Source organism: Oryctolagus cuniculus, chromosome 11, assembly GCF_051225735.1.
Source record: "Oryctolagus cuniculus isolate XC-2025 breed Fujian yellow rabbit chromosome 11, ASM5122573v1, whole genome shotgun sequence".
NCBI classification, from domain to species: Eukaryota; Metazoa; Chordata; class Mammalia; order Lagomorpha; family Leporidae; genus Oryctolagus; species Oryctolagus cuniculus.
This window is the reverse complement of record NC_142877.1, coordinates 104,514,386-104,540,820: the sequence shown is the minus strand read 5'-3', so window position 1 is coordinate 104,540,820 and position 26,435 is coordinate 104,514,386. Positions and strand designations below refer to the sequence as shown.

The 26,435-nt window shown below is 42.5% G+C and overlaps 1 protein-coding gene across 21 annotated transcripts; it reads right to left on the bottom strand.

The window, feature by feature from the left end:
- Positions 1–3,562: 3,562 nt before the first annotated feature.
- SPIC (Spi-C transcription factor) lies at positions 3,563–25,416 on the bottom strand. 21 transcript variants are annotated; one of them, XR_016216986.1, is made up of 7 exons: positions 22,241–22,281; positions 21,048–21,073; positions 18,053–18,149; positions 15,901–16,013; positions 15,710–15,774; positions 13,666–13,774; positions 3,563–5,351 (listed from the first exon to the last, which is right to left on the bottom strand). XR_016216986.1 is itself a non-coding variant. In XM_089308870.1 (6 exons), the coding sequence occupies exons 2-6, from the start codon at positions 21,048–21,050 to the stop codon at positions 5,125–5,127; spliced, it is 549 nt and encodes a 182-aa protein (XP_089164996.1). In that variant the 5' UTR covers positions 21,051–21,073; positions 24,653–25,416; the 3' UTR covers positions 3,563–5,124. The 21 variants fall into 21 exon arrangements, 14 of the variants coding, with proteins under 14 accessions (XP_089164996.1, XP_089164997.1, XP_089164998.1 ...); XR_016216985.1 differs by lacking the exon at positions 3,563–5,351 and adding an exon at positions 6,366–9,079; XR_016216983.1 differs by lacking the exon at positions 3,563–5,351 and adding an exon at positions 6,366–8,098.
- Between the last annotated feature and the right edge of the window lie 1,019 nt (positions 25,417–26,435).

Genomic DNA, 26,435 nt, shown 5'->3' with positions numbered 1-26,435 from the left:
TCTCTCTGTCTGTCTCTCTCTCTCACTGTCCACTCTGCCTTTAAAAAAAAAAAAAAAAAAGAAAGAAAGAAAAGAAAGATATCCCATTATCCCATGTTTGTAGGTTAGAAGAATTAGTATTGTTAAAATGTCCATGCTTCCCCCAAGCAATCTACAAACTCATTGCTATTGCCTCAAAATCCCAGTGTCATTCTTCACAGGTATAGAAAAAACTCTAATTTAGAAGCACAAAAGACCCAGATAGCCAAAGCAATCTGCTTCCAAAAGAACAAAGTAGATATAGTCTACGGCCATACCACCCGGTACAAAGATGTAGTAATCAAAAGAGCATGGTATGGCCGGCGCCGCGGCTCACTAGGCTAATCCTCCGCCTAGCGGCGCTGGCACACCGGGTTCTAGTCCCGGTCGGGGCGCCGGATTCTGTCCCGGTTGCCCCTCTTCCAGGCCAGCTCTCTGCTGTGGCCAGGGAGTGCAGTGGAGGATGGCCCAGGTGCTTGGGCCCTGCACCCCATGGGAGACCAGGAAAAGCACCTGGCTCCTGGCTCCTGCCATCGGATCAGCGCGGTGCGCCGGCCGCAGCGCGCCGGCCGCGGCGGCCATTGGAGGGTGAACCAACGGCAAAGGAAGACCTTTCTCTCTGTCTCTCTCTCTCACTGTCCACTCTGCCTGTCAAAAAAAAAAAAAAAAAAAAAAAGCATGGTATGGGCCTGCATTGAGGCCTAACAGGTGAAGCCTCTGCCTGCAACCCCAGCATCCCATTTGGCACTGGTTTGTATCCAGCTGCTCCACTTCCAAGCCAGCTCCCGGCTAATGCTTCTGGAAAAGCAGCAGAGGATGGCCCAAGTCCTTGGGCCCCTGCGCTCACGTGGGAGACCTGAAAGAAACTCTTGGCTCCTAGCTTCTGTCTGGCCCGGTCCTTGGCCACCATGGCCATTTGGGGAGTGAACTAATAGATGGAAGATTGGTCTCTTTCTCTGTAGTGCTGCCTTTCAAATAAATAAAATAAATTCTTAAAAGAAACAAAAAAAGAGCATAGTACACATTGACCAATGGAACAAGACAACCCAGAAATAAGCACACATATCTATGTTGACAAAGGTGCCAAGAATATACAACGGAAAGAGGACGAATTGTTCAGTAAATGGTGTTGGGAAAGCTGCATATACACATACAGAAGACTGAAAATTCACCCCTATCTCATTCTTTATACAAACATCACCACAAACTGTGTTAAAGACTTAAACATAAAATCCAAATCTATTAAAATACTAGAAAAATGTAGGGGAAAAGCTCCATGACACTGATCTGGACAGAGATTTCTTGGATTTAACTGCAAAAGCACAGGCGTAGAAAGCAAAAATAGACAAATGGACTTGCATAAAACCAAAAACTTCTGCAAAGCAAAGGAAACAAATTAACAGAGCGAAGACATACCCAGAGATTGGGAGAAAATACTTGCAAATTGTGCATTACATAAAGGGCTAATAGCCAAAATACACAAGGACTGCATACACAATAACAAGAAAATAAATAACTCTATTAAAGATGGTCAAAGCGCTAGACTTGACATTTCACAAGAGAAGCTATAAGACCAATAGCTACATTTAAAAAAAAATGCTCAGCTGGCGCCGTGGCTCAATAGGCTAAACCTCCGCCTTGCAGCGCCAGCACACCGGGTTCTAGTCCCGGTTGGGGCGCCGGATTCTGTCCCGGTTGCCCCTCTTCCAGTCTAGCTCTCTGCTGTGGCCTGGGAGTGCAGTGGAGGAGGGCTCAAGTGCTTGGGCCCTGCACCCCATGGGAGACCAGGAGAAGCACCTGGCTCCTGCCTTAGGATCAGCGCTGTGTGTCGGCCACAGCGGCCATTGGAGAGTGAACCAACGGTAAAGGAAGACCTTTCTCTCTGTCTCTCTCTCTCTCACTGTCCACTCTGCCTGTCAAAAAAAAAAAAAAAAAAAAAAAAAAAAAAAAAAAAAAAAAACTCAACATCTCTAATCAGAGAAGTGCAAATGTAAAAATACCGTAATAAGGTATCATTTCATATTTGTTAGACTGGCTATTATCAAAAATGTAAGATTCACTGAATTTTTCAGCCATGAAATTTTTAAAGCCATGAATATATTTGGCAGAAATATTGTATCATATGCAATCATTACTTTAAAATTTTTTGTAAAGCTGTCAAATATACAAAAGAGTGATTTTTTTCACCTGAGTATATGACAATAAAATGTTTAAATCAATAGAAAGGGGGATTTAAAAAAGTTCCTGGGAAAATGAATTCAAAAGATAAGTTTAGGGGCAGTTGTTTAGCCTAGTAGTTAAGATGCCCACATTCCACATCAGAGTACCTGGGTTCAAGGTCTGACTCTGCTTCCAATTCCAACTTCCTGCTAAAGTGCACCCTGGGAGGTGGTGGTGATGCATCAAGTAGTTGGATCCATGCCATGCACATGAGAAACCTGGGTTGAGTTCCTGGCTCTCAGCTTTGGTCTAGCCTAGCCCCAGCCCCAGCCCCAGCCATTGCAGGCATTTGGGAGTGAACCAGCAGATGGATGGGAGTTCTCTTTCTCAGTCTTTCAAGTAAATAACAAATTTAAAAAGTAATAAGTTTACTTTGGTATACAAAACCATTGAGCCGGTGCTGTGGCATAGCAGGTAAAGCCACCGCCTGCAGTGCCGGCATCCCATATGGGCGCTGGTTTAAGTTCTGGCTGCTCCACTTCTGATCCGGCTCTCTGCTGTGGCCTGGGAAAGCAGCAGAAGATGGCCCAAGTCCTTGGGTCCCTGTACCCGCGTAGGAGACCCGGAGGAAGCTCCTACTTCCTGGCTTCGGGTTGGCACAGCTCCGGCTATTGTGGTCAAGTGAACCAGCAGATGGAAGACCTCTCTCTCTCTCTCTCTCTACCTCTCCTTCTCTCTGTGTGTAACTTGACTTTCAAATAAATAAATAAATCTTTAAAAAATTGAAAAATCATGCCTTTTTCAACATGCACATTTTCCATGAATTTTTTGAAGACCCTTCCTATAAATCATGTCATCAGTGCTAGCACTGTTAATCTAAAAGTACGTGTTGCACAGAGAATGATAATACCAAGAACACTCAGTCTGTACTTCAACATAAGGGTTGCTCATTTGAAATAATAAATGTATTAGGAGAATTTCCAAAAGAATTAGTGCAGATTATATCCTACTTGATAAAAGACAGTAACAATGATGTTAATCATTTCCTGCCTCTCCAGCACAGTTGTCTCTCAGTATCTGAGGGGAGTTGATTCTAGGACCTCCTGGATACCCAAATCCAAGGATGCTCAAGTTCTTGGAACAAAATGGCATAGTACTTGCATAGAACTTACCCATATCCTCCCATACACATTAAATAACGTCTAGACTACTTTTTAATTTTTTTAAACTTTTATTTAATAAATATAAATTTTCAAAGTACAACTTTTGGATTATAGTGGCTTTCCCCCCCATAACATTCCTCCCACCTGCAGTTGTCCCATCTCCCACTGCCTCTCCCATCCCATTCACATCAAGATTCATTTTCTTTTTTTTTTTTCATTTTCAATTCTCTTTATATACAGAAGATCAGTTTAGTATATATTAAGTAAAGCTTTCAACAGTTTGTACCCACACAGAAACACAAAGTGTAACATACTGTTTGAGTACTAGTTATAGCATTAAATCACAATGTACACCACATTAAGGACAGAGATCCTACATGAGGAGTAAGTGCACAGTGACTCCTGTTGTTGACTTAACAAATTGACACTCTTGTTTATGGCGTCAGTAATCACCCTAGGCTCTTGTCATGAGTTTCCAAGGCTATGGAAGCCTTTTGAGTTCACCGACTCTTATCATATTTAGACAAGGTCATAGTCAAAGTGGAAGTTCTCTCCTCCCTTCAGAGAAAGGTACCTCCTACTTTGATGACCTGTTCTTTCCACTGGGATCTTACTCATGGAGATCTTTCATTTAGGTCATTTTTTATTCCCAAAGAGTGTCTTGGCTTTCCATGCCTGAAATACTCTCATGGGCTTTTCAGCCAGATCCGAATGCCTTAAGGGCTGATTCTGAGGCCAGAGTGCTGTTTAGGACATCCGTTAGTCTATGAGTCTGCTGTGTATCCTACTTCCCATGTTGGATCGTTCTCTCCCTTTGTTATTCTATTAGTTAGTATTAGCAGACACTAGACTTGTTTATGTGATCCCTTTGACTCTTAGTCCTATCATTATGATCAATTGTGAACAGAAATTGATCACTTGGACTAGTGAGATGGCATTGGTACATGCCACATTGATGGGATTGAATTGGAATCCCGCGGTATGTTTCTAACTCTGTCGTTTGGGGCAAGTCAGCTTGAGCATGTCCCAAATTGTACATCTCTTCCCTCTCTTATTCCCACTCTTATATTTAACAGGGATCACTTTTCAGTTAAGTTTCAACACTTAAGATTGTCGCTCCCCCTCTTCGTGGAGGAACGACACAGGACCCTGCGCTGTTCTTTTGTCTGCTCGGCCCTCCCCGGGTTTGCTGCTGGTTCTTCCCGGGTTGGCTACCGTCCCTTCCACCTCTGTGGAAGGGCAGTTCCCCCTAGCCACTTTCCCCACTTCCGCGGGGGAGCAGCACACTGCCGGCCGGCTCTCTTGGGGGCTGCACAGGTGTTCCTTCAGATAGATGTTCCCCTTAGATGTTCCTGGTGCATGTTGTCTCTCTCCTCCTTTATAGTCCTCTTCCACCAATCCCAACTCTGCTACCCACACGCCGAGTACGCTGCTCTCCTCCAATCAGGAGCAGGTCCTGCTGCTTATTGGTTGAACTGGAGGCAGCTGTGCAGAAGCTGTTTCTCCCTTCTTAGCGCCATATTGTGGGAGAGCAGATGCATAGAATATGTCTTAATTCCAGTAACTTAGTCTAGTCCGAGTTGCTCCCAGTTGCTCCCCACAAAGATTAACTGTGTATTAATTACAGAATTCAACCAACAGTATTAAGTAGAATAAACAGAAAAAAAATACTAAAAGGGATAAAGTATTAAGTTGTTCATCAACAGTCAGGGCAAGGGCCGATCAAGTCACTCTTTCTCATAGTGTCCATTTCACTTCAACAGGCTTCCTTTTTGGTGCTCGGTTAGTTGTCACCGATCAGGGAGAACATATGATATTTGTCCCTTTGGGACTGGCTTATTTCACTCAGCATGATGTTTTCCAGATTCCTCCATATTATTGCAAATGACCGGATTTCATTGTTTACTGCTGTATAGTATTCTATAGAGTACATATCCCATAATTTCTTTATCCAGTCTACTGTTGATGGGCATTTAGGTTGATTCCATATCTTAGCTATTGTGAATTGAGCTGCAATAAACATTAAGGTGCAGATCGCTTCAAGATTCATTTTAAATTATCTTTATATACAAAAGGTCAATTTAGTATATACTAAGTAAATATTTCAACAGTTTGAACCCACACAGAAACACAAAATATAAAGTACTGTTTGAGTACTAGTTATACCATTAATTCACATAGTACAACACATTAAGGACAGAGATCCTACATGGGGAGTAAGTGCACAGTGACTCCCGTTGTTGATTTAACAATTGACACTCTAATTTACGACGTCAGTAATCACCCAAGGCTCTTGTTATGAGCTACCAAGGCTATGGAAGCCTCCCGAGTTCGCCAACTCCAATCTTATTTCAACAAGGTCACAGTCAAAGTGGAAGTTCTCTCCTCCCTTCAGAGAAAGGTACCTCCTTCTCTGATGGCATGTTCTTTCCACTGGGATCTCATTCACAGAGATCTTTTCATTTAGGTCGTATTTTTTAAACTTTCATTTAGTAAATATAAATTTCCAAAGTACAGTTTATGGATTACAATGGCTTTCCTCCCCCATAACTTCCCTCCCACCCAAAACCCTCCCATTTCCCGCTCCCTCTCCCATTCCATTAACATCAAGATTCATTTTTTATACAGAGGATCAATTTAGTATATATTAAGTAAAGCTTTCAACAGTTTGTACCCACACAGAAACACAAAGTGTAACATACTGTTTGAGTACTAGTTATAGCATTAAATCACAATGTACAGCACATTAAGGACAGAGATCCTACATGAGGAGTAAGTGCACAGTGACTCCTGTTGTTGACTTAACAATTTGACACCCTTGTTTAAGGCGTCAGCAATCTCCCCAGGCTCTAGTCACGAGTTGGCAAGGCGTGGAAGCCCCCTGAGCTTGCCCACTTTGATCTTATTTTGACAATGCCATAGTCAAAGTGGAAGTTCTCTCCTCCCTTTAGAGAAAGGTACCTCCTTCTTTGATGCCCGTTCTTTCCACTGGGATCTCACTCACAGAGATCTTTCATTTAGGGTTTTTGTTTTTGTTTTTGTGGTTTTTTTTTTTTTTTTTTTTTTTTTTGCCAGAGTGTCTTGGCTTTCCATGCCTGAAATACTCTCATGGGCTTTTCAGCCAGATCCGAATGCCCTAAGGGCTGATTCTGAGGCCAGAGTGCTGTTTAGGACATCTGACATTCTATGAGTTGCTTGTGGCGCCGGCACCCCGGGTTCTAGTCCCGGTCGGGGCGCCGGATTCTGTCCCGGTTGCTCCTCTTCCAGGACAGCTCTCTGCTGTGGCCTGGGAGTGCAGTGGAGGATGGCCCAAGTGCTTGGGCCCTGCACCCCATGGGAGACCAGCAGGAAGCACCTGGCTCCTGCCTTAGGATCAGCGTGCTGTGCCGGCCGCGGCAGCCATTGGAGAGTGAACCAACGGCAAAAAGGAAGACCTTTCTCTCTGTCTCTCTCACTGTCCACTCTGCCTGTCAAAAAAAAAAAAAAAAAAAAAAAAAAAAAGAAAGAAAGAAAGAAAAAGAAAAAGAAAGAAAACCCATTACCAACACAGTTGCATAAAAAAAAAATTTAAACGACTAAGAATAATTGTGTGTTAATTAAAGAGTTCAACCAATGGTATTAAGTAGAACAAAAAAATACCAAAAGGAATAAAGTAGTGAGTTGTTCCTCAACAGTCAGGACAAGGGCCAATTAAGTCATTGTTTCTCATAGTGTCCATTTCACTTTAACAGGTTTCCTTTTAGGTGCTCAGTTAGCTGTCACCAATCAGGGAGAACATATGATTTTTGTCCCTTTGGGACTGGCCTATTTCACCCAGCATGATGTTTTCCAGATTCTTCCATTTTGCTGCAATGACCGGCCTTCTTTTTTTACTGCTGTAGTATTCCATAGAGTACACACCCCATAATTTCTTTATCCAGTCTTCTGTTGATAGGCATTTAGGTTGACTCCATGCCCTAGCTATTGTGAATTGAGCTGCAACAAACATTCAGGTGCAACCTGAATATAGCCCTGCCATACAGCCCAGCCATCCCACTCCTTGGAATTTACCCAAAGGAAATTAAATTGGCAAATGCAGGAGCTGTCTAGACTACTTTTAATGCCTAACTCAATGTAAATGCTGTGTAAATTGTTACATTGTGTTGTTTAGGGAATAATGACAAGAAGTTTAGAAGAGATGCAATTTTTTTTCAAACGTTTGTTATTCCTGACTGGCTGAATCTGCGGAAACTGTGGATATGGAGAGCCGACTATATTTGCTTAGCAAGAAACATCCTGAAGCTTGTAGAAATTTCAAAACCAGGATACCAAGAAATGGGAGGGTGTTACTTAGCAATCTGGGTGACTTAACTCATAGTAACTGGCATATGTATAGTTGTGATTTGCATTCCAAGCATTTAAACTGAGATATTCCTGATCAGGTTGAAGGTACTGTGAGTAGAAAATCTCTTTCCCCAAGATATAAGATGGAGAGAGTCTTTGGAGAATTGCCTCGCTGAATTGGTAAGTTAGTTTTCTCCGGATTTTGGTGATTTCCCCAGTTCTTCCATAATTCCTCAGTGCTCTGGCCATTTTCTGGTAAGTCATGGTCTTCCGGTTACCTTTTCTTTTTCCCCAGAGTTCAGCCAGTTTTTCTTTGTTTTTTGATACAAATTGAAAGATGCCTTTATTTTTATCGACCCATTGAATACAGGATGCCATCTCGGGATTACACAGGGAATCGTAAAGGTATTCAAACAGTCGGAGCTTCTTCCTGCCTAGAGTGGAGGGAAACAATGTGAAATCTACTGTGGCTGAACACAGAGGATCTGTTCAGGAAGGCTGTTGAGTAATCACAGGATTCAAAGCTACACTGGGACTGGTTTTCCTCCTACTCAGACCCTTAGGAATGCACTTAGGGCAGTTTTCATGGGATTTGAAGGTCAAGGATCTATTTGGCTTAGTTTCACTGGCCCTTTCTTTGTTATGGAAGTTGTCAAAAATTTTGCACTCTCCCTCACTGGAGATGGGGACCCTGGAGCATTTTTAATGGGGCGTTCCATTGTGAGCTCTTTCCTCATGGACAAATCCTGACCATAAGTTTTACGCCAGGTGTTAAGGTTTCTACAGGACAACAAAATTGGGCAAAATGGACTGCAAAGTGGTTTCAATAAAAAGTGTCGAAAGTCATTTCCAGAAAAAAGGCCATTGAAGAAGCTTTATTCGAATGAGTTAAAGAAATGAGGTAAGAGATGTGTGTGCACTTTGTAAAATGCAAAGCAGTATGCAAACAGAAAGTAATACTTGGGGAACTAGTAAAAATGACTTGAAAAAAATGCTAACCCTGGGTCATGACTTGAAAAATAAAAAGTACAAAAAAACTGGAGCAGAAATGACAAAAATGTTTTCACGCCATTATTTCTGAGCAGTGAGAAAGGGCATTGAAAATTTATTTTTCTTGCTGTGAAATAAGATGGTAGTACGAGAGTTGCTAATCTTTTTAGGAATGGAGCCATTTGGATTTCAAAATAACTACACAGGAAGCTTCAATTATATTTTTTGCTTGTTCAGTTGAAAGGATTTCTTTGGCCCAACAGAGCTACTTAGGAGAATGAAGGTCATAGTCCATTTTGTGGCTTCTGAATTAGCCTGGAATAATGTGCCCATCAGTTCTGTCAGTAGCTGAGACATCCATAGCCAAATTCCATTTCTCCTTGAGGAAATAGAATAGTGGGTTCCCAAATTGCTTCTAACAGTCTCTGGGGGTAAATAATCTTGCATCAGTCATCATTCACCCAGAAACCTCAAGTGTTTTTTTATGAAGATTATTTCTTGCATTATATTATCTTGAGTTTATGAATTGAGAAATGAAAGGGACTTACCAAAAAACACATTACGAATTAAAGTCACAACATTAAACAAAACCCTTCAGCCTCTCATCTAACAGCTAAGCAAATTTTAATAGTTTGTCTCCGAAAATGTGTTTTCAATTCAAAACAGTGCTTCAATTTTTATTTTTTAAAAGTAAAAGTAAAATATGCTCATGGTAAAAAATTCAAACAGAAGCACAAAGCAAAAGTAAATCATGGATATTTCTAAAAAGTTCTCTTATTTTTTTGCATATACAAATGCTTAATTTTTTTTTTTTTTTTTTTACAGGCAGAGTGGACAGTGAGAGAGACAGAGACAGAGAGAAAGGTCTTCCTTTGCCATTGGTTCACCCTCCAATGGCTGCCGCGGCCGGCGCACTGCGCTGATCCGATGGCAGGAGCCAGGTGCTTCTCCTGGTCTCCCATGGGGTGCAGGGCCCAAGCACTTGGGCCATCCTCCACTGCACTCCCGGGCCACAGCAGAGAGCTGGCCTGGAAGAGGGGCAACCGGGACAGAATCCGGCGCCCTGACCGGGACTAGAACTTGGGGTGCTGGCGCCGCTAGGTGGAGGATTAGCCTAGTGAGCCGCAGCACCAGCCAAATGCTTAATTTTTTAAAACTACAAATGGGATCATACTCTTTAACACTTTTCAGTGAATAACATATCTTAAATAAATTATAGGCCATTACAGAGATAAGCCATAGCTAGAATAAATACCAAACTGGTGACAATGATTACTTATTCTTTATATATTTGTCAGCTGTTTGAAGTTTAAAAAGTCAGTGAGATGAGCCGGCGCCATGGCTCAATAGGCTAATCCTCCACCTAGCGGCGCCAGCACCCCAAGTTCTAGTCCCGGTCAGGGCGACGGATTCTGTCCCGGTTGCCCCTCTTCCAGGCCAGCTCTCTGCTGTGGCCTGAGAGTGCAGTGGAGGATGGCACAAGTGCTTGGGCCCTGCACCCCATGGGAGACCAGGAGAAGCACCTGGCTCCTGGCTTCAGATCAGTGCGGTGCGCCGGCCGCAGCGGCCATTGGAGGGTGAACCAACGGCAAAAAGGAAGACCTTTCTCTCTGTCTCTGTCTCTCACTGTCCACTCTGCCTATCAAAAAAAATAAAAAGTTAGAAAAAAAAAAGTCAGTGAGTTTTTTAAAAAAAGATTTATTTTATTTACTTGAAAGGCAGAGTTACAGGGAGGCAGAGAGAGGGAGAGAGAGAGGTTTTCCATCCACTGTTCACCTTCCCAAACTGCTGGAATGGCCAAAGCTGAGCCGATCTGAAGCCAAGAGCCAGGAGCTTCTTCTGGGTCTCCCACATGGGTGCAGAGGCCCAAGGACTTGGGCCATCTTCCACTGCTTTCCCAGGTAAGTCAACAGGGAGCTGGATCAGAAGAGGAGCAGCCGGGACTCGAACTGGCATCCATATGGGATGCCGGCACTGCAGGCCAAGGCTTTAACTCACTGAGCCACAGTGCCAGCCCCGAACCTGTTGTTTTTGAATTTTAGAATTTAAAATGATCAAGGAGCAGCCATTGACCTGTATCCCATAGTGGAGTGCCAGATGAATCCACTTCCGAGCCAACTCTTGCTAATGTGCCTGGGAAGCAGGAGGTGATGACCCATGTAATTGGGTTCCTGCCACATATGTCAGAGACCCTGGTTCTCAGCTTCAGGCTGGCCTGACTCTGGCTTTTGCAAACATCTGGGGAGTGAACCAGCTGATAGAAGATATATTTCTCTGTCACTCGCCTTTTAAATAAGTAAATAAATAAATAAGTCTTTTTTTAAAGGATTAAAACAAAAAATAAATAAGCTTCAAAATTCTGTCTATATCAACACATGAGGAATGCCTTCATACCTTTTAATCATTGCATATATTCCAATTTATGGCTATACTACAAGGAGACTGTGAAAAGCTCATGGCAAGTGTATGTTATGAAAAAACTATGCAGGGAACTCAAACAATTTTGCACCAAAATAAACTCATATTTTAATTCCACTTTTTCTCAAAGTTTTTGAAGTATCATTTTTTCCCCAAGAATAGATGTCAAAAATATTTTGTCATTTTATTATCTTTCAAATGTATCCCGCTTCTATATGGAAGACTAAGATCTCAAAATAGAAGATGTTGGATGATGGTCCCTAAAGGCTCCACCACATGGAACATCATTGCAAAGACTCAGACATTGGGGCTGGCATTGTGGGGTAGCGAGTAAAGCTTCCACACGCTACGCCAACATCTCACATGGGCACTGGTTTGAGTCCCAGCTGTTCCACTTCCAAACAAGCTGCCTGCTAATGACCTGGGAAAAGGAGCAGCAGGTGGCCCAGGTACTTGGGTCCCTGCCTCTCACATGAGATACCTGAATGAAACTCCTGGATCCCGGCTTTAACTTGGCCCTGCCCTGGCCATCGTGGCCATCTGGAGAGTGAACCAGTTGATGGAAGATCTCTAGCCTTCTCTCTCTCTAACTCTTTCAAATAAATAACTAAAACCTAAAAAAAGAGAGAGAGAGAAAGCCATAGACATCATAGCCTGGAGTCTGTTTGTTCATTTGATTTTATACATTCATTGCTGAGAAGGAATATTTAGAATTTTATGATTCTAGGATACATTTAAATAGAGTATTTAAAAGCATATTCATTGCAAATAATTTTTAATAATGATGATTATGTATCATTTTCAAAACTGTACTGTTGGGGCTGGCACTGTGGCATAGTGGGTAAAGTTGCCACCTGCAGTGCCAGAATCCCATATGGATGCTGGTTTGAGTCCCAGCTACTCCACTTCCCATCTAGCTCTATGCTATGGCCTGGGAAAGCAGTAGAAGATGGCCCAAGTGCTTGGGCCCCTGCACCTGTGTGGGAGACCTGGAAGGAGCTCCTGGCTCCTGGCTTCGGATTGTTGCAGCTCATGCTGTTGCAGCCAACTAGGGAGTGATCCAGTGGATGGAAGATATCTCTCTTTCTCTGTCTCTGCCTATCTGTAATTCTGTCTTTCAAATAAATAAATAAATCTTTTTTTTTTTTTTTTTGACAGGCAGAGTGGACAGTGAGAGAGAGAGAGAGAGACAGAGAGACAGAGAGAAAGGTCTTCCTTTACCATTGGTTCACCCTCCAATGGCTGCTGCAGCCGGTGCGCTGCGGCCGGCGCACCGCGCTGATCTGAAGCCAGGAGCTTAAAAAAACTGTACTGTTAAATTGGGATACTTCGGGGTTGGCATTGTGGTGCAGCAGGTAAGGCCTCTACCTTCAATGCCAGCATCTCATATGGGCTGCTCCACTTCCAATCCAGCTTCCTGCTAATGCACCTGGGAAAACCATGGAAAATTTCTTAGGTCTTTGGGTCCCTGCATCCATCTGGGAGATCTGGATGGAGTTCCAGGCTCCTGTCTTTGGCCTGACCCAGCCTCCGCTTTTGTGACCTTTTGGGGAGTCAACCAGCAAATGGCAGATTCTCTCTCTCTTTCTCTCTCTAATTCTGCCTTTCAAATAAATAAATCTTCTTAAAAATTAGGATACATCTTATATCTCTCAGTCCTTTATAGACTCAAAATAGTAGATAAGTTCCCAGTTTTTTACTATCACATACAACATGGCAATGAACATCCTAATACATATAAACACACACACACGCACACACACACGCACACACACACGCACACACACACACACACACACATCTATGGTATTTTGAGAAATTACCCACAGTGCTAGGCTATGAACACAATGCACTACACAAGTTTCTCATTTAATTTTTGCAGCAATCTTACAATGTTGATCTGATTACTAAGTTTTTTAATAAGGAAATGGTGGCACAGGGGGTTAAGTGTGGTACAGGCTCACACAATTAATCCACACATTAATCAACCATGAGTTGTATGGTTCCAAAAGAGTCAATAGATTTGAATGTGTAAATTTTCATAGGAAATGCCAAATTGCCTTACCAGTCTTCACGCCCACCAAGCCTCCCTCCAATAGTGCATGAGAGGCCCACAAGTTAGCCATCAGAGGTTACCTTCCTGCTTTAACAACTCTGCCACTAAGGAAAACCATTATCTCAAACATATTAAATCATGATTTTAAATTTATGAAATATCAAATTACAACAATGTGACTTTTTTTGCAGAAAACTCTTATTAAAAAGGGATTTCTATTCCAAGGGCTTCAGCATTGAAAAATGATTGCTAATATAACTTATAGAAAAGGTTGTCCTTCTATAATAAAAATATATAAGCATTTTTCTTGCATACGGAATTTTTTGAGCTAAGTAATACTTTGTGGCTTCACAACTTCTCTGTGAATCAATAAACAGTTTTAACCAAGATGAATTAGAGTGGCTCAATCAATCATAGTCAAATGATTCTCAATGTTGATAAAGTAATTTGCAAGAAGTTCCAAAAGCAGATATCAAATCCCCTCAAAGTTGCTATGAGGAAGATCTTGTACCTATAAGGAGTGATAGATCCACATACCTTTTCCTCCTTTTTGTGGGAAAACAGCAGGTTGCACCAATTGGTTTTCAGTTGCATTCTGCAGAGACTGGTGGACATTCCCTTCAAGATAGAGGTCTGAAACACTGTTCTATAGAAAGGAGGCAGCAGTGTGTTAAGAGGGGTTTTTCCAGCTGGCAACTACAATCAAAAGCTATGGGTGTCAGTGATCACCTGAGGGAGTAGGAAGTGGGATGGTTTGGGGGTGGGAGGACGGGAATGGGGGTGGGGGAATCACTATAATCCAAAAGTTGTACTTATAAAATTTATATTTATTAAATAAAAGCTTTCTATAAAAAAATAAAAGCTACAGACAAAAAGAAGGCTAAGCATCCCTCAAGTTCTAAAGGTACTAACTCCCATGCAAGAGAGCTGCCCAGCAGGGCAAGGGTCCCCAAACACAAGAAGCTGGGTGGGGTGTGCCAAAGGGTCAGGGCTGAAGTGGAAGTAGGGATGCCATACTTAGCAAGTAAAAATAGTGGGCACCCTGCAGTTTACCTGAAAACTTTAAGTGGAGGTAGAAGAGGTTAAGCTGGAACTCCCTCTTCAAAGTGGAAATGTCCTCAGAGAACAACTTATAGGGATTGAAAAATGACATTTGATGTAGCATGGGAATGGCCATTTGATTAAGATACCAGGTGAGACTCCATTTCAGCATGCCTGGGTTTCATGCCTGGCTCTGACTCTTTGTTTTTAAAGATTTTATCTATCTATCTATCTATCTATCTATCTACTTACTTACTTACTTATTTACTTACTTATTTGAGAGGTAGCGTTACAGACAGAGAGAGGTAGAGACAGAAAGAAAGGTTTTGCATCTGCTGGTTCACTTCCCACATGGCTGCTATGGCCAGAGCTCAGCTGATCTGAAGCCAGGAGCCAGGAGATTCCTCCAGGTCCCCCACACGAGTGCAGCGGCCCAAGCATTTGGGCCATCTTCTACTGCTTTCTCAGGCCATAAGCAGAGAGCTGGATTGGAAGAGGAGCATCCAGGACACAAACCACCGCCTATATGGGATGCCAGTGCCACAGGCAGAGGCTTAGCCTAGTAAACCACAGCACTGGCCCCCCAGCTCTGACTCTTGACTCTAGCTCCTGCTAATGTGCACCTTGGGAGGTAAGCAGTAATGGTTCAAGTGCTTGGTCCCCGCCCCCCCCCCCCCCCCCCCCCCCCCGGAGAACTGGATTGAGTTCCAGTCTCCTGGCTTTTAGCCCCTAGCCCAGCCTGGGGATGTTGCAAACATTTGAGTCTCTCTCTCAAGTAAAAAATAATTTTTTAAAAAGATTTTTTATTTATTTATTTGACAGGTAGAGTTACAGACAGTGAGAGAGAGAGAGAGAAAGAGAGAGAGACAGAGAGAAAGGTCTTCCTTTCATTGGTTCACCCCCCAAATGGCTGCTACGGCCAGTGCACTGCGGCCAGTGTGTGCTGATCCGAAGCCAGGAACCAGGTGCTTCCTCCTGGTCTCCCATGTGGGAGCAGGGTCCAAGCACTTGGGCCATCCTCCACTGCTTTCCCAGGCCACAGCAGAGAGCTGGACTGGAAGAGGAGCAACTAGGATTAGAACCCGGTGCCCATATGGGTTGCCGGTGCCCCAGGCGGAGGATTAACCAAGTGAGCCATGGTGCCGGGCCCATAAAAAATAAATTTAAAAAAATAAAAATAACGAATTTAGGCAATACCACATTAAGACTGTGAAATAAAATGAAAAAAAAAAGGGAAGAAAATGAATGCATAAAGAAAATCATGTAAAAGAACACACAAATGGGGAGACAATGAGGACATTTCCCTTTGCAGGGGCTGCTAAAACACAGATGAATTAAATAGCTTGTGCTGTAGGCAGTGAGTGCAGGGAAGTTTGGCCCTTTGCCCTGAGGCTTTTAGAGAAAACACAACTCTTTTTCCTGCAGATTTCCAGATGGATTAAGCAGGAACAGTGATGTGAGAATCCTAAAATGCCCCCTCTCTACAGAAGTCACTCAAACCACTGGAGGCCAAGTAAAGAACAATGATGAAGGCAGTTACCTCCGTGACAGCACTGCTGAAGGTCACGGGCAATGACTCTCAGGGTCAGACTGCAGTGATTCCCCCTGTAAGCATTTTCATGGTCAATTGTCTTTACACTGGGTTTTAGCCAGCATACGGCACATGGAAAGTTGGCATGAACAGGAAATTCTTATCTTACTTGGGGATGGTCTCCTGGTGATTATACTCACTTTTATCGTTCTCCAACTATGAACAGATTCCTCTGTAGGCACCACTTCGCAGCAGTTGGAGTTTCCTCTGACATAAGGATAATGATTGATGAAAGCCAGGTAATTTTTGTAATCTAATTGAAAAACAGAAAGAAACTGAAAACTTCAAAGTTTATATTTGTGTATATAAATATGAGGGGTTTCCCAAACGTTCATGAAAAATATGTTATGAAAAAACTATGCATTGATTTTTCCTTTTTAATTAATTAATTAATTTTTTAAGGAATACAAATTTCATAAATACAACTTTAGGAATATAGTTATTCTTCCCACCATACCTGCCCTCCTACCCACACTCCAACCCCTCCTTCTCCTCCCTCTCCCCTTCCCAGTCCCACTCTCCATTAAGATTCATTTTCAATGAACTTTGTACAGAAGACCAACTCTATGCTAAGTAAAGATTTCAACAATTTTATGCATAGATTTCAAAATCCTTTTGCATCAAAATAATTATATTTTAATCCCATTTTCCATGAATGTTTGGAAGTATATGCTTATATATGTGGCTACTCCCTCCTATATTTTCTTGTCATTTTGTATTTTTATGGTGTTGCTCCCATTATGATGGCATTACAGATACTTAAGTATCCATTTCCCCTTACTAGAGTACATATTCCTTGCAGGAGGAGGCCCCATGATTTCTTTGATACTAGAACTTTCTGCAATACCCTACCTAAACTCAATAGGCAACAAGTGTGCATGTCATTACATCTGTAACATCTGTAGGATAATAGAGGAGGAAGGGTAAAAATACTTATTCTTCCAAGTAGCATAACCATATATTTTAGGTGAGTAGAATATTTATAAAATAAATTAGAAAAATTGAAAGCCTTTTTTTTTTTTTTTTTTTTTTGACAGGCAGAGTGGACAGTGAGAGAGACAGATAGAGAGAACGGTCTTCCTTTGCTGTTGGTTCACCCTCCAATGGCCGCCGCAGCCGGCGTGCTGCTGCCGGCGCACTGCGCTGATCCGATAGCAGGAGCCAGGTACTTATCCTGGTCTCCCATGGGGTACAGGGCCCAAGCACTTGGGCCATCCTCCACTGCACTCCCGGGCCACAGCAGAGAGCTGGCCTGGAAGAGGGGCAACCGGGACAGAATCCGGCGCCCCGACCGGGACTAGAACCCGGTGTGCCGGCACCGCAAGGCGGAGGATTAGCCTAGTGACCCACAGCTTTCAAGCCAGCGCCGCGGCTCACTAGGCTAATCCTCCGCCTGCAGCGCTGGCACCCCAGGTTCTAGTCTCGGTTGGGGCACCAGATTCTGTCCCGGTTGCTCCTCTTCCAGTCCAGCTCTCTGCTGTGGCCCAGGAGTGCAGTGGAGGATGGCCCAAGTGCTTGGGCCCTGCACCTGCAAGGGAAACCATTGGAAGCACCTGGCTCCTGGCTTCAGATCGGCACATGCTGGCTGCAGCGCACTGGCGGTAGCGGCCATTTTGGGGGGTGAACCAACGGAAGGAAGACCTTTCTCTCTGTCTCTCTCTCTCTCACTGTCTAACTCTGCCCGTCAAAAAAAAAAAAAAAAAAGATAATTACTTCTCTATAGTCTCATGTAGAATGTCATCCTCAGGGCCTGCATTATAGCATAGCAGGTAAAGCCACTGCATGCATGCAGTGCCAGCACCCCATATGGGCACCAGTTCGAGTCCCGGCTGCTCCGTGTCCGATTCAGCTCTCTGCTATAGCCTTAGAAAGCAGTAGAAGATGGCCCAAGTCCTTGGGACCCTGTACCCACATGGGAGACCCAGAAGAAGCTCCTGGCTACTGGCTTTGGATTGGCACAGCTCCAACTATAGCAGCCAATTGGGGAGTGAACCAGCAGATGAAGACTCTCTCTCTTTCTCTCTCTCTCTGCCTCAGCCTCTCTGTAACTCTGCCTTTCCAATAAATAAATAAATAAATCTTTTAAAAAAAGAATATCATTCTCTATATTTTCTGCATTTTTTTATATGAGAGATCTTAACTTTTTTTAGGATGCATTTTGCTTTCATTAGAGTTAACTCTGAGTGTTTAGGTAAAATGATCTTCTCTATTCTGGTCATGTTGACATGTGTCTGCCACCAACAAGGCCCAGGATGTATCCGCAGGAGACAGTGAATGATGGCTCATCTTTACCTGGGGAGGACTGGAAATCTCCCAGTGAATGCTGCCTGAGTATCTCAAAAGCGTCTTCAAATGCTTGGCCCAGCCTGTCTTGTTCCACACAAGTCTGCTGAAACAATGGCAGAATTCTGCAGTTATGAAATTACCAATTAAACCTATTTGCCTGATACAAAATGGCATTTAATCAAGAGGAATGCTTCTCAGCCTTGGGATTATTGACATTTTTGTTGGCTAAGTCTTTGTTGTGGGGGCCATCCTCTACTGTATAGGAGGTTCAGCAGCATCCCTGGCGTTGATCCACTAGGTGCCAGCAGCACTTCCATTTCTGTGATAACCAAAAATGTCTCAAGGGCAGATGTGCTTAAGATGCCACTTGTGGGAGCAGTCATTGTGGTGCATCTGGTTAAGCCTCCACTTGGAATGCCAGCATCCCATATCAGAATGGCAACTGCTGTGCAGGCTACTCTGCTTCCTATCTAGATTCCTGCTGGTGCACTTGTGAGGCAGATGAGGGCCCAAGTACTGGGTCCCTGACATGGATGTGTAAAACATGGATGGAGTTCCATGCTTCAAGTTTCAGGCTGGCCCAGCCCTGGCTGTTGCAGCAATTAGGGAAATGAACTAGCAGATGAAAGATCTCTCTCTCTCTCTCTCTCTCTGCCTCTCGCATTCTCTCTGTCCCTCTTCTTTTCAAATGAAAAATTTGTTAAACATTCAGTTATTTTTATTTGTAAGACAGAGTTACAGAGTTAGAGAGAAAGAGATCCTCCATCTGCCAGTTCATGCCCCAAATGGCCACAATGGCTGGGGCTGGGCCAGGCAGAAGCCAGGAATCTGAAGTCTCATCTGAGCCCCATGTGGGTGCAGGGGCCCAAGGATCCAGGTCACCCTCCACTACTGTCCCAGGTGCGTCAGCAAGGAGTCAGATTGGAATCGGACCCGAACCAGTGCCCACATGGATGCTGGCACAGCAGGCAGTGGCCCAACCTGCCATGCTACAATGCCAGGACCCTAAATAAATATTTTTAAAAAGAAAAAATGAAGGACTGTCATGTGGCATGGCAAGTGAAGCTGCTGCTTGAGATGCCTGTTGGGGCACTGGTGCAAGTCTGATCCAGCTCCCTGCTGATGCAACTGGGAAGGCAATGGAAGATGGCCCAAGTGCTTGGGATCCTGCCACCATGTGGGGGACCAGGATGGAGTTCCTGGCTCCTGGCGTCAGCGTGACTCAGCCCCAGCCTTTGCACCATTTCGGGAGTGAACTAATGGGAGTTAAGATCTCCCTTTCTCTCCCCATCTCTGTCATTCTGCCTTTTATTTCTTTTCAAATTTATTTTTCATTGTAATCAAGAGGACAGATTTCACACATTCCATGTATACAATTTTAAGCTCATAATGATACTTTCCATCCTTCCTTTTTCTTTCCCTCCTTCCTCCTCCTTTTCTTTTATTTTCCTTTTAATTTTTGCGACAACATATTTCCAATTTACTTTGTTGTGACAGGCCTAATCCTTCACTAAATAAAGAATACAACAAGTAGAAAGTAGAAAGACCACTGTTCCTCAGGAGAAGAGACAAGGGCTATAAACAACAATCAAATCTCAAATCGTCATTTTTACCCATATACATTACATTTTTTGTACTCTAAATTAGCTACCACAAGTCAAACAAACCATATGATTTTCTTTTTCAATATGGCTTATTTCACCAAGCATAATGGTCTCTAGCTACAACTGTTTCAGCAACACAGAGAGCAAGAGAGACAGAGAGAGTTCTTCCATTTGTTGATTCATTTTCCAAATGGCCACAATAGTGGGGACTGGGCCATGCCTAAGCCAGGAACCTGGAACCCCATCTAGGTCTCCCAAACTGATGACACTTGAATTATCTTTTGCTGCTTTCTCATGCACATTAGCAGGGAGCTGGGTCAGCATGTGGTAGCCAGGGGCCAGCACTGTGGTGCTGGCGTCCCTTATGGGCTCTGGTTGAGTCCCGGCTGTTCCATTTCTGATCCACCTCATGGTTAATGTGCCTGGGAAAGCAGTAGAAAATGGCCCAAGCGCTTGGACCCCTGCACCCATGTGGGAGACCCAGTGGAGCTCCTGGCTCCTGGCTTCATCTTGGCCCAGGCCTATTTTAGCCATCTGGAGAGTGAACCAGTGGACGGAAGCTACCTCTCTTTCTGTCTCTGTCTCTGTCTCTCCCTCCCTCCCTCCTTCTCTCTCTTTCTCTCTCTCTCTGACTCTGCCTTTCAAGTAAATAGGATAAATCTTTAAAAGAAGAAGAAGGAGGAGGAGGAGGAGGAGGAGGAGGAGGAGGAGGAGACAATATGGGATGCCAATGTGGCAACTGGCAACTTAATCTGCTGTGCTACAATGCTGGCCCCTCCTCTGCCTTTCAAATAAATAAATAAATATTTACAAAGGACTCGATATGGGATGCCAATGTGGCAATTGACATCTTAATTTGCTGTACTACAATGCTGGCCCCTCCTCTGCCTTTCAAATAAACAAATAAATAATAAATATTTACAAAGGAAAAAAGGTGCCACTGGGATGCCTGTCCCATATCAGAGTGTCTGGCTTCGAGTCCCTGCTTTACTGTGATTGAGCTTCCTGCTAATGTACAGACTTGGAGGCAGCAGGCAATGGTTCATCCATGTTGGGAGACCTGGCTTCAGTTCTGGACTCGAGGCTTTGACTGGACCATTGTGAACATCTCGGGAGTCAACCAGTGGAAGGAGAACCTCCTCCTTGTCTCTGTCACTCTTTTAAGTAGAGATCTCTCTCTCTCTATCTCAGTGTCTCCCCTCCCCCATAACTCTAACTTTTAAATGAATAAGTAAATCTTTAAAAAATAATAAAATGAAATGCTCTTAATTTCATAAGTATGTCTTTAAGGTAAAATTCAATGGCTTTGCAAACCATTTAATAACCTTATTAATTTGATTCAAATGCTTTTATACTTAAAAGGGAGGAAGAATAAAGATTGTAAAATATGAACTTACCATGCTTCATTAATAAACTGGCAATCCTGAAAAAATTTAAGGTTAAAAAACAAAATTAAATACAGTCTAATTCACTTCTGAATTAAAAAATCTTGCTCAAAATTTTTTTAAAATATCTGAAGTAAATAAAGAGTACCATCTGAATTCTTTGAAAAGTATAAAGTTTTCTTTCTACCGAATTTCTTACAGATTTTGTTTTCTGTCACTAAAAAACGTTGAAGATGCTAAAAATGCTATATAAAGTTAGTTACCTACATTTCTAAACTCATAAGAAAATATAGAGATAACTCAGGAGTATATTCAAGTGCTTCAAAATTCTTTTTTAAGTATTTGAGTATTTTAAAAAATCTCAAAATCAATATGTTTTTTACCTTAGATGCAGCAGGATTTTTTTTAAAAATTTAACCTTTTTGCCTTCTGTGAATCTAGTACAAGCCTTGCTTTCTTTCTCATGAAAAATTACTTTAACTTACAAATAAAACAGCCTATAAAGCCTATAAGCCTTCTTAGAGCTCTAGGTTAAGAACTCTGGTCTATAATTTTCATTATTTACTTTCTTATCCCTTTCAGTGACTTAGATTTTATTTTAAATAAACAACTATCATACAGATTCGTATGAAATGCTTTTTAACTCTACAGAACAACGCAACAAAGACACATGATAAGAAGCTATCATGAATCCAATACTGCTTAATCATATAAGTTCTTAACATTTATCCAGCAAGTACAATGTGTTTACTCCTCAGCATTTAACACCGATTAGTACAATGAAAGGATATAATCTAATGCCAACATTGGACATATCCATAATGCGTCAATAACACATCAACCAGCAAAGTTCCATTTGGCTCCATTTGAAGCCACTATATTATGTCAAAAAAATATGAGAAGAAAAACCACAAAAGATTTTTGGGCTGTGGTCTTTAGTGAATACTATTAGTAGTACAAATTTTTAAAAAATCACATCTATGACTTTCAATTAATTCTCCCTCAACGTTTAACTGCTAAATTATTGCATGTTACGTCTGTAGAACTATACAGTCTTCAAAGTAGCAAACCCAAAGAGAAGAAAAAAAAACTTGATAAACATCGATTATTTCAATGGCTCAATATTTCTTGCAACCAAAGAGAAACACTGACTAGGAAGCAAACTGTTATAAAAGTTTTTTGAAAAGCATAAGCTGACCACTTACCCGGAACACACTTCAACCCTGTACAAAGATGTTTCATTAGCATCAGACACTGGCAGAGTTGCATTAAGTAGCTCCTTTTAAGGAAGTACTACAAAAGGGGATTTTTCTTAAAAGATACACTGCCTTTATAATTTCTGCTTCTTGCTAAGGCTAGTAGACACGAGGACTATTATTTTGAAAAAGCTCATAGTAGTTGCATCCTATGGGCCAAATATGTTAGAACCAAACCTGTGAACCTCCCAATGCAACATAGGCGGCTGGGCCTATGCCCTGCTTAGCCTCACCAGAGTCCTCTGACCTACACAACTCATGTCCACACTTCTTCTTTTTTCTTTTTTAAGTTATTTATTTGTTTGAAAGTCAGAGTCACAGAGAGAAAAGGAGAGACAGAGAGACACACACAGAGAGATCTCTCATCCACTGGTTCACTCCCTACATGGTCACAAAGGCCAGAGCTGAGTCAGGCTGAAGCCAGGAGCCAGGAGCTTCATCCTGGTCTCCCATAGGATGGCAGAGACCCAAGCACTTGGGCCATCCTTTGCTGCTTTTCCCAGGCCATGAGCAGGGAGCTGTTTCGGAAGTAGAGCAGTTGGCACTCAAACCTGTGCCCACCTGGGATCCAGCGTCACAGGCAGAGGCTTTAATGGCTATGCCACAACCCATTCTGAACTCTATACTGTCATTCTTGCCTGAACTATGAAATGACTTGCGCTCTGGTCTCCTAAGATTAGTTTCTTTCCTCCTAAACCACTGCCACTCTCTGATCGCCTTACTTAGAGACTTGACAAGATAACGGCCTTGCCCTTATCCTTGTCCTGACATTTGAGGCTCTTAGTGACCAGTCTTAGTCTTATTTCCACTGCTCATTGAAGAGGAGGAAATGGAAGCTATACTGTTGTCTTCCCTGTACTGCTCTACCTGACAGTCTCCAGATGAGCTAGGAGAGGCTCACAGAAGGCCACGTGGTTGGACATGCTTGAAGCTGCTGCGATAGCACAGCAAGTCCAGTTCTCTTACTTTACTTGCAGGTTTCTTCGCGGTGAATTTTGGTGGCTCTGACGAAAATGATAGGGTGCCCTCTCCACCTACAATACGACCTTCACAGTCCACCCCCACCCACCTACTCACCTATTTCGTGTTATCCATCAGAGACCAATCTAGCATCCACTTGTGCAAGGTGGTGACAACTTGCCCTTCTTCTGAAACACGTGTTCCATTGCTCTTAAATAACTTGTATCCTGCCATTTCAGTGGCTGTCACACTTAACCAGGGGAAAAACCGACTAAGAATTTTTTGGTAAACCTTGTGGGCGGGGAGAGTGAAGAGGGTGGGGCAGGCGTGTAATTGCAGTTTTGATAAGGAGCTATTGTTCCAGGTCAATTACTTTTTTGAGGCAATTTGTTATGCAAATGAGAGCACAAAATCCCTCTTCTTAACTGTAGATACTTTAATAACAAGCATAAAACTAATCCCTGATGTTGCTTTGTTTTATATTTATCCCGGCGCCTGTGTATATATCCTTTTGGAGACACTTTATTTAATTTAATTCATTCATTCAATCCATACGTGTCACTAAACTCTACAAGGCACTGTCCTGTATGCAGAAGCTATAGCCGTGAACAAATTCAGGTGAGAAGAAATTATTAAAAAAAATAATAATAATAAGCAGGGGCCAGTGCCATGGCACAGTAGCTTAATCCTCCGCCTGCAGCGCCAGCATCCCATATGGGCGCCGGGTTCTAGTCCCAGCTGTTCCTCTTCCAATCCAGCTCTCTGCTGTGGCCTGGGAAAGCAGTGGAAGATGGCCCAAGTCCTTGGGCCCCTGCACCTACGTGGGAGACCAGGAAGAAGCTCTTGGCTCCTGGCTTCGGATAGGCACAGCTCCAGCAGTTGCGGCCATTTGGAGAGTGAACCAACAGACGAAAGACCTTTCTCTGTCTCTTCCTCTCACTGTCTGTAACTCTACCTCTCAAATAAATAAATAAAACTTTTAAAAAATGAAAAAAAAAATAAGCACACTAGAGAAGTAATAGACAAAACAAAACAAATGTTGGAAACAACAACAAAAAAGGTGATGAAGAGAGTGGCAGTTTCTGGTGAGTGGCCAGGGAAAATCTCTGAGGACGGAATGTGTGTGAGATGAAACCCATGGATAAGAGAAAGTGAGACATGCAAAGACGCAGAGGGGCACATCTGGGCAGAGGAGACAGCCGGTGCAAAGAGCCTGGGCTGGAAGGGAATTTGGCTTTTTCAAGGCACAGAAAGAAAGCTGGGGGGGGGGGGGGTGCGGTGCTGAAGGAAAATAAAGTCTGGAGTGTGAGAAGCATTAGAGAGGAAGGAGGTATGAATGAGATCAACCCGCACCTCACCTCAAGCCTCAAAGAATGAAAAATCATATATGGTCATGCTTACCTGCATGGCTCCAATTCACGGTGGCTTGAAGATGTTTCGTGGTTTCTCCTGAGGTCCATCTGCCAGTGAGAGGTGGGCCAGTACTAATACAGCTCTGAGTCCATCTGACTCCATGTGCCTGCTTTCCGCCCTGGAGCTGAGCTCTATGTCTATTGAATGGATGCAACAGATCACGATGATTATCCCAACAGCTCAGCCATAGCCCCCGGCTACTGCTTATCACATACTAGAAGGCCAGTTAAGTATTTGAGTGGAAAAACAAACAAGTTCCAAACTGGCATTTTCCCAACAGGTTCCCCAGAGTTTTATTCTGCAAGATGTTAAATGAACCCTGAAAAAGTGCAGCGTGGAACCCAGGGTTACTGCCTAGAATGCACACAGTAGATGTTTTTTAATGTAACCCTGTATTACAGATGAGAAAATGGAAATGCAGCTAATGGATCCTCCGTAGAGCTAAGGCATGAAGATTTTGTTGGCATCTTGAAAAGATGATACAATAATCCTTTTAGCCTTTTAGAGGTTAAATCTTCTATTCCTTGAGACCCTAATGAAAACTAGAAACTCTCATCCCAGGAAAACGCCATCAACACACATTGCTAGGTGGATCCTCCCAGCAGAGCCAATGGATACCAGTTTAGAAGCCTGCTCTTACATGTTCTTCTGTGCCTAAGGATCAGCACTTGAGACATAAGCACAACACACCCAGCGTATCTGTTTTGGAGTGGGAGTGCATGAACACCAATATTTCCCTCAACTCCAGAAATGAGCTGAGTAACAAGCTAAGAGCTCTGAAGAGGTTCTCTGATTGACAGCTTCTCTTTTGCAGAAGTTCATTGTCCTCAGTGACAACTGAGATTATTTTAGAAAATCTTAAGCAACAGAAGTGCTGGTGTCCAAATCATATGGTATCAAGCTCAGGTGGAAGATTGCATTTTCTCAGAATAGGGAACTGCGGAACCCAGGAAAAGGGAGACTAAGTTCAAGCTCATATTATTCTTTAGATTTTCTATTTGCATAATTCAACTTTTGAAGGCATTAAAGAAATCAGTCTTAACCTTGGCAAGACATCTGGAAATATAATAATAAATAAGAAAGACTGTTAGACTGGAAGAGGGTGCAAAAAAACTCTCATGTTAGGGTAGTAGAACTCAGAACCATGGATTACAAGTACTTGATCCTCATTCTCATTTTAATCACTAATCTATTATTTGCAGTACATTACTTTTGAAATTTATTATTCTTTGAAATTTATTGAAGAATTTTTTGAAATTATTGGTTTTATAGCTCAACATAAAATCTCTCTTGACTCAATGTTTCATTTGCACGTGTACTTTGCAGCTATTACATCTAGTATCTAATAAATGTTGACTAGATCAAACTGGTTGATAATGTTGGTTGTATCTTCCATATCTTTATGTATTTTTTGTCTGCATGCTCTATTTATGAAAGGGTCATTGCCAACTGTAACTGTAGATTTATCTATTTTTCCCTTTAGTTCTGTCCACTTTGGTTCATGTATTTTGGAGTTCTATTATTAAATGCATAGTCACTTAGAATCACTGCATTCTTGATTGAGCCTTTAGACACAATACAATTCCTGTCTTTCTATACATTAATCTTCCCTGTTTCAATGTTTACTTTGGTATTAATTAACCATACTAGCTTTCTTACCCTTAGGATTTGAATTATATATATATATATATATATATATGTACGTGTGTGTATATATATATTTACTTTTAACTTGTCCAGCTTGTCTTGTTTATGTCTATATATTTAAAGT

Coding starts and splice junctions, on each gene's coding strand:
- SPIC (XM_089308863.1), bottom strand. Junction 16,014..18,052: donor AGATTTCCAGTCCTCCCCAG/GTAAAGATGAGC, acceptor TTTTTCAATTAG/ATTACAAAAATTACCTGGCT. Junction 13,775..15,900: donor ATAGTTGGAGAACGATAAAA/GTGAGTATAATC, acceptor TCCTTTCTATAG/AACAGTGTTTCAGACCTCTA.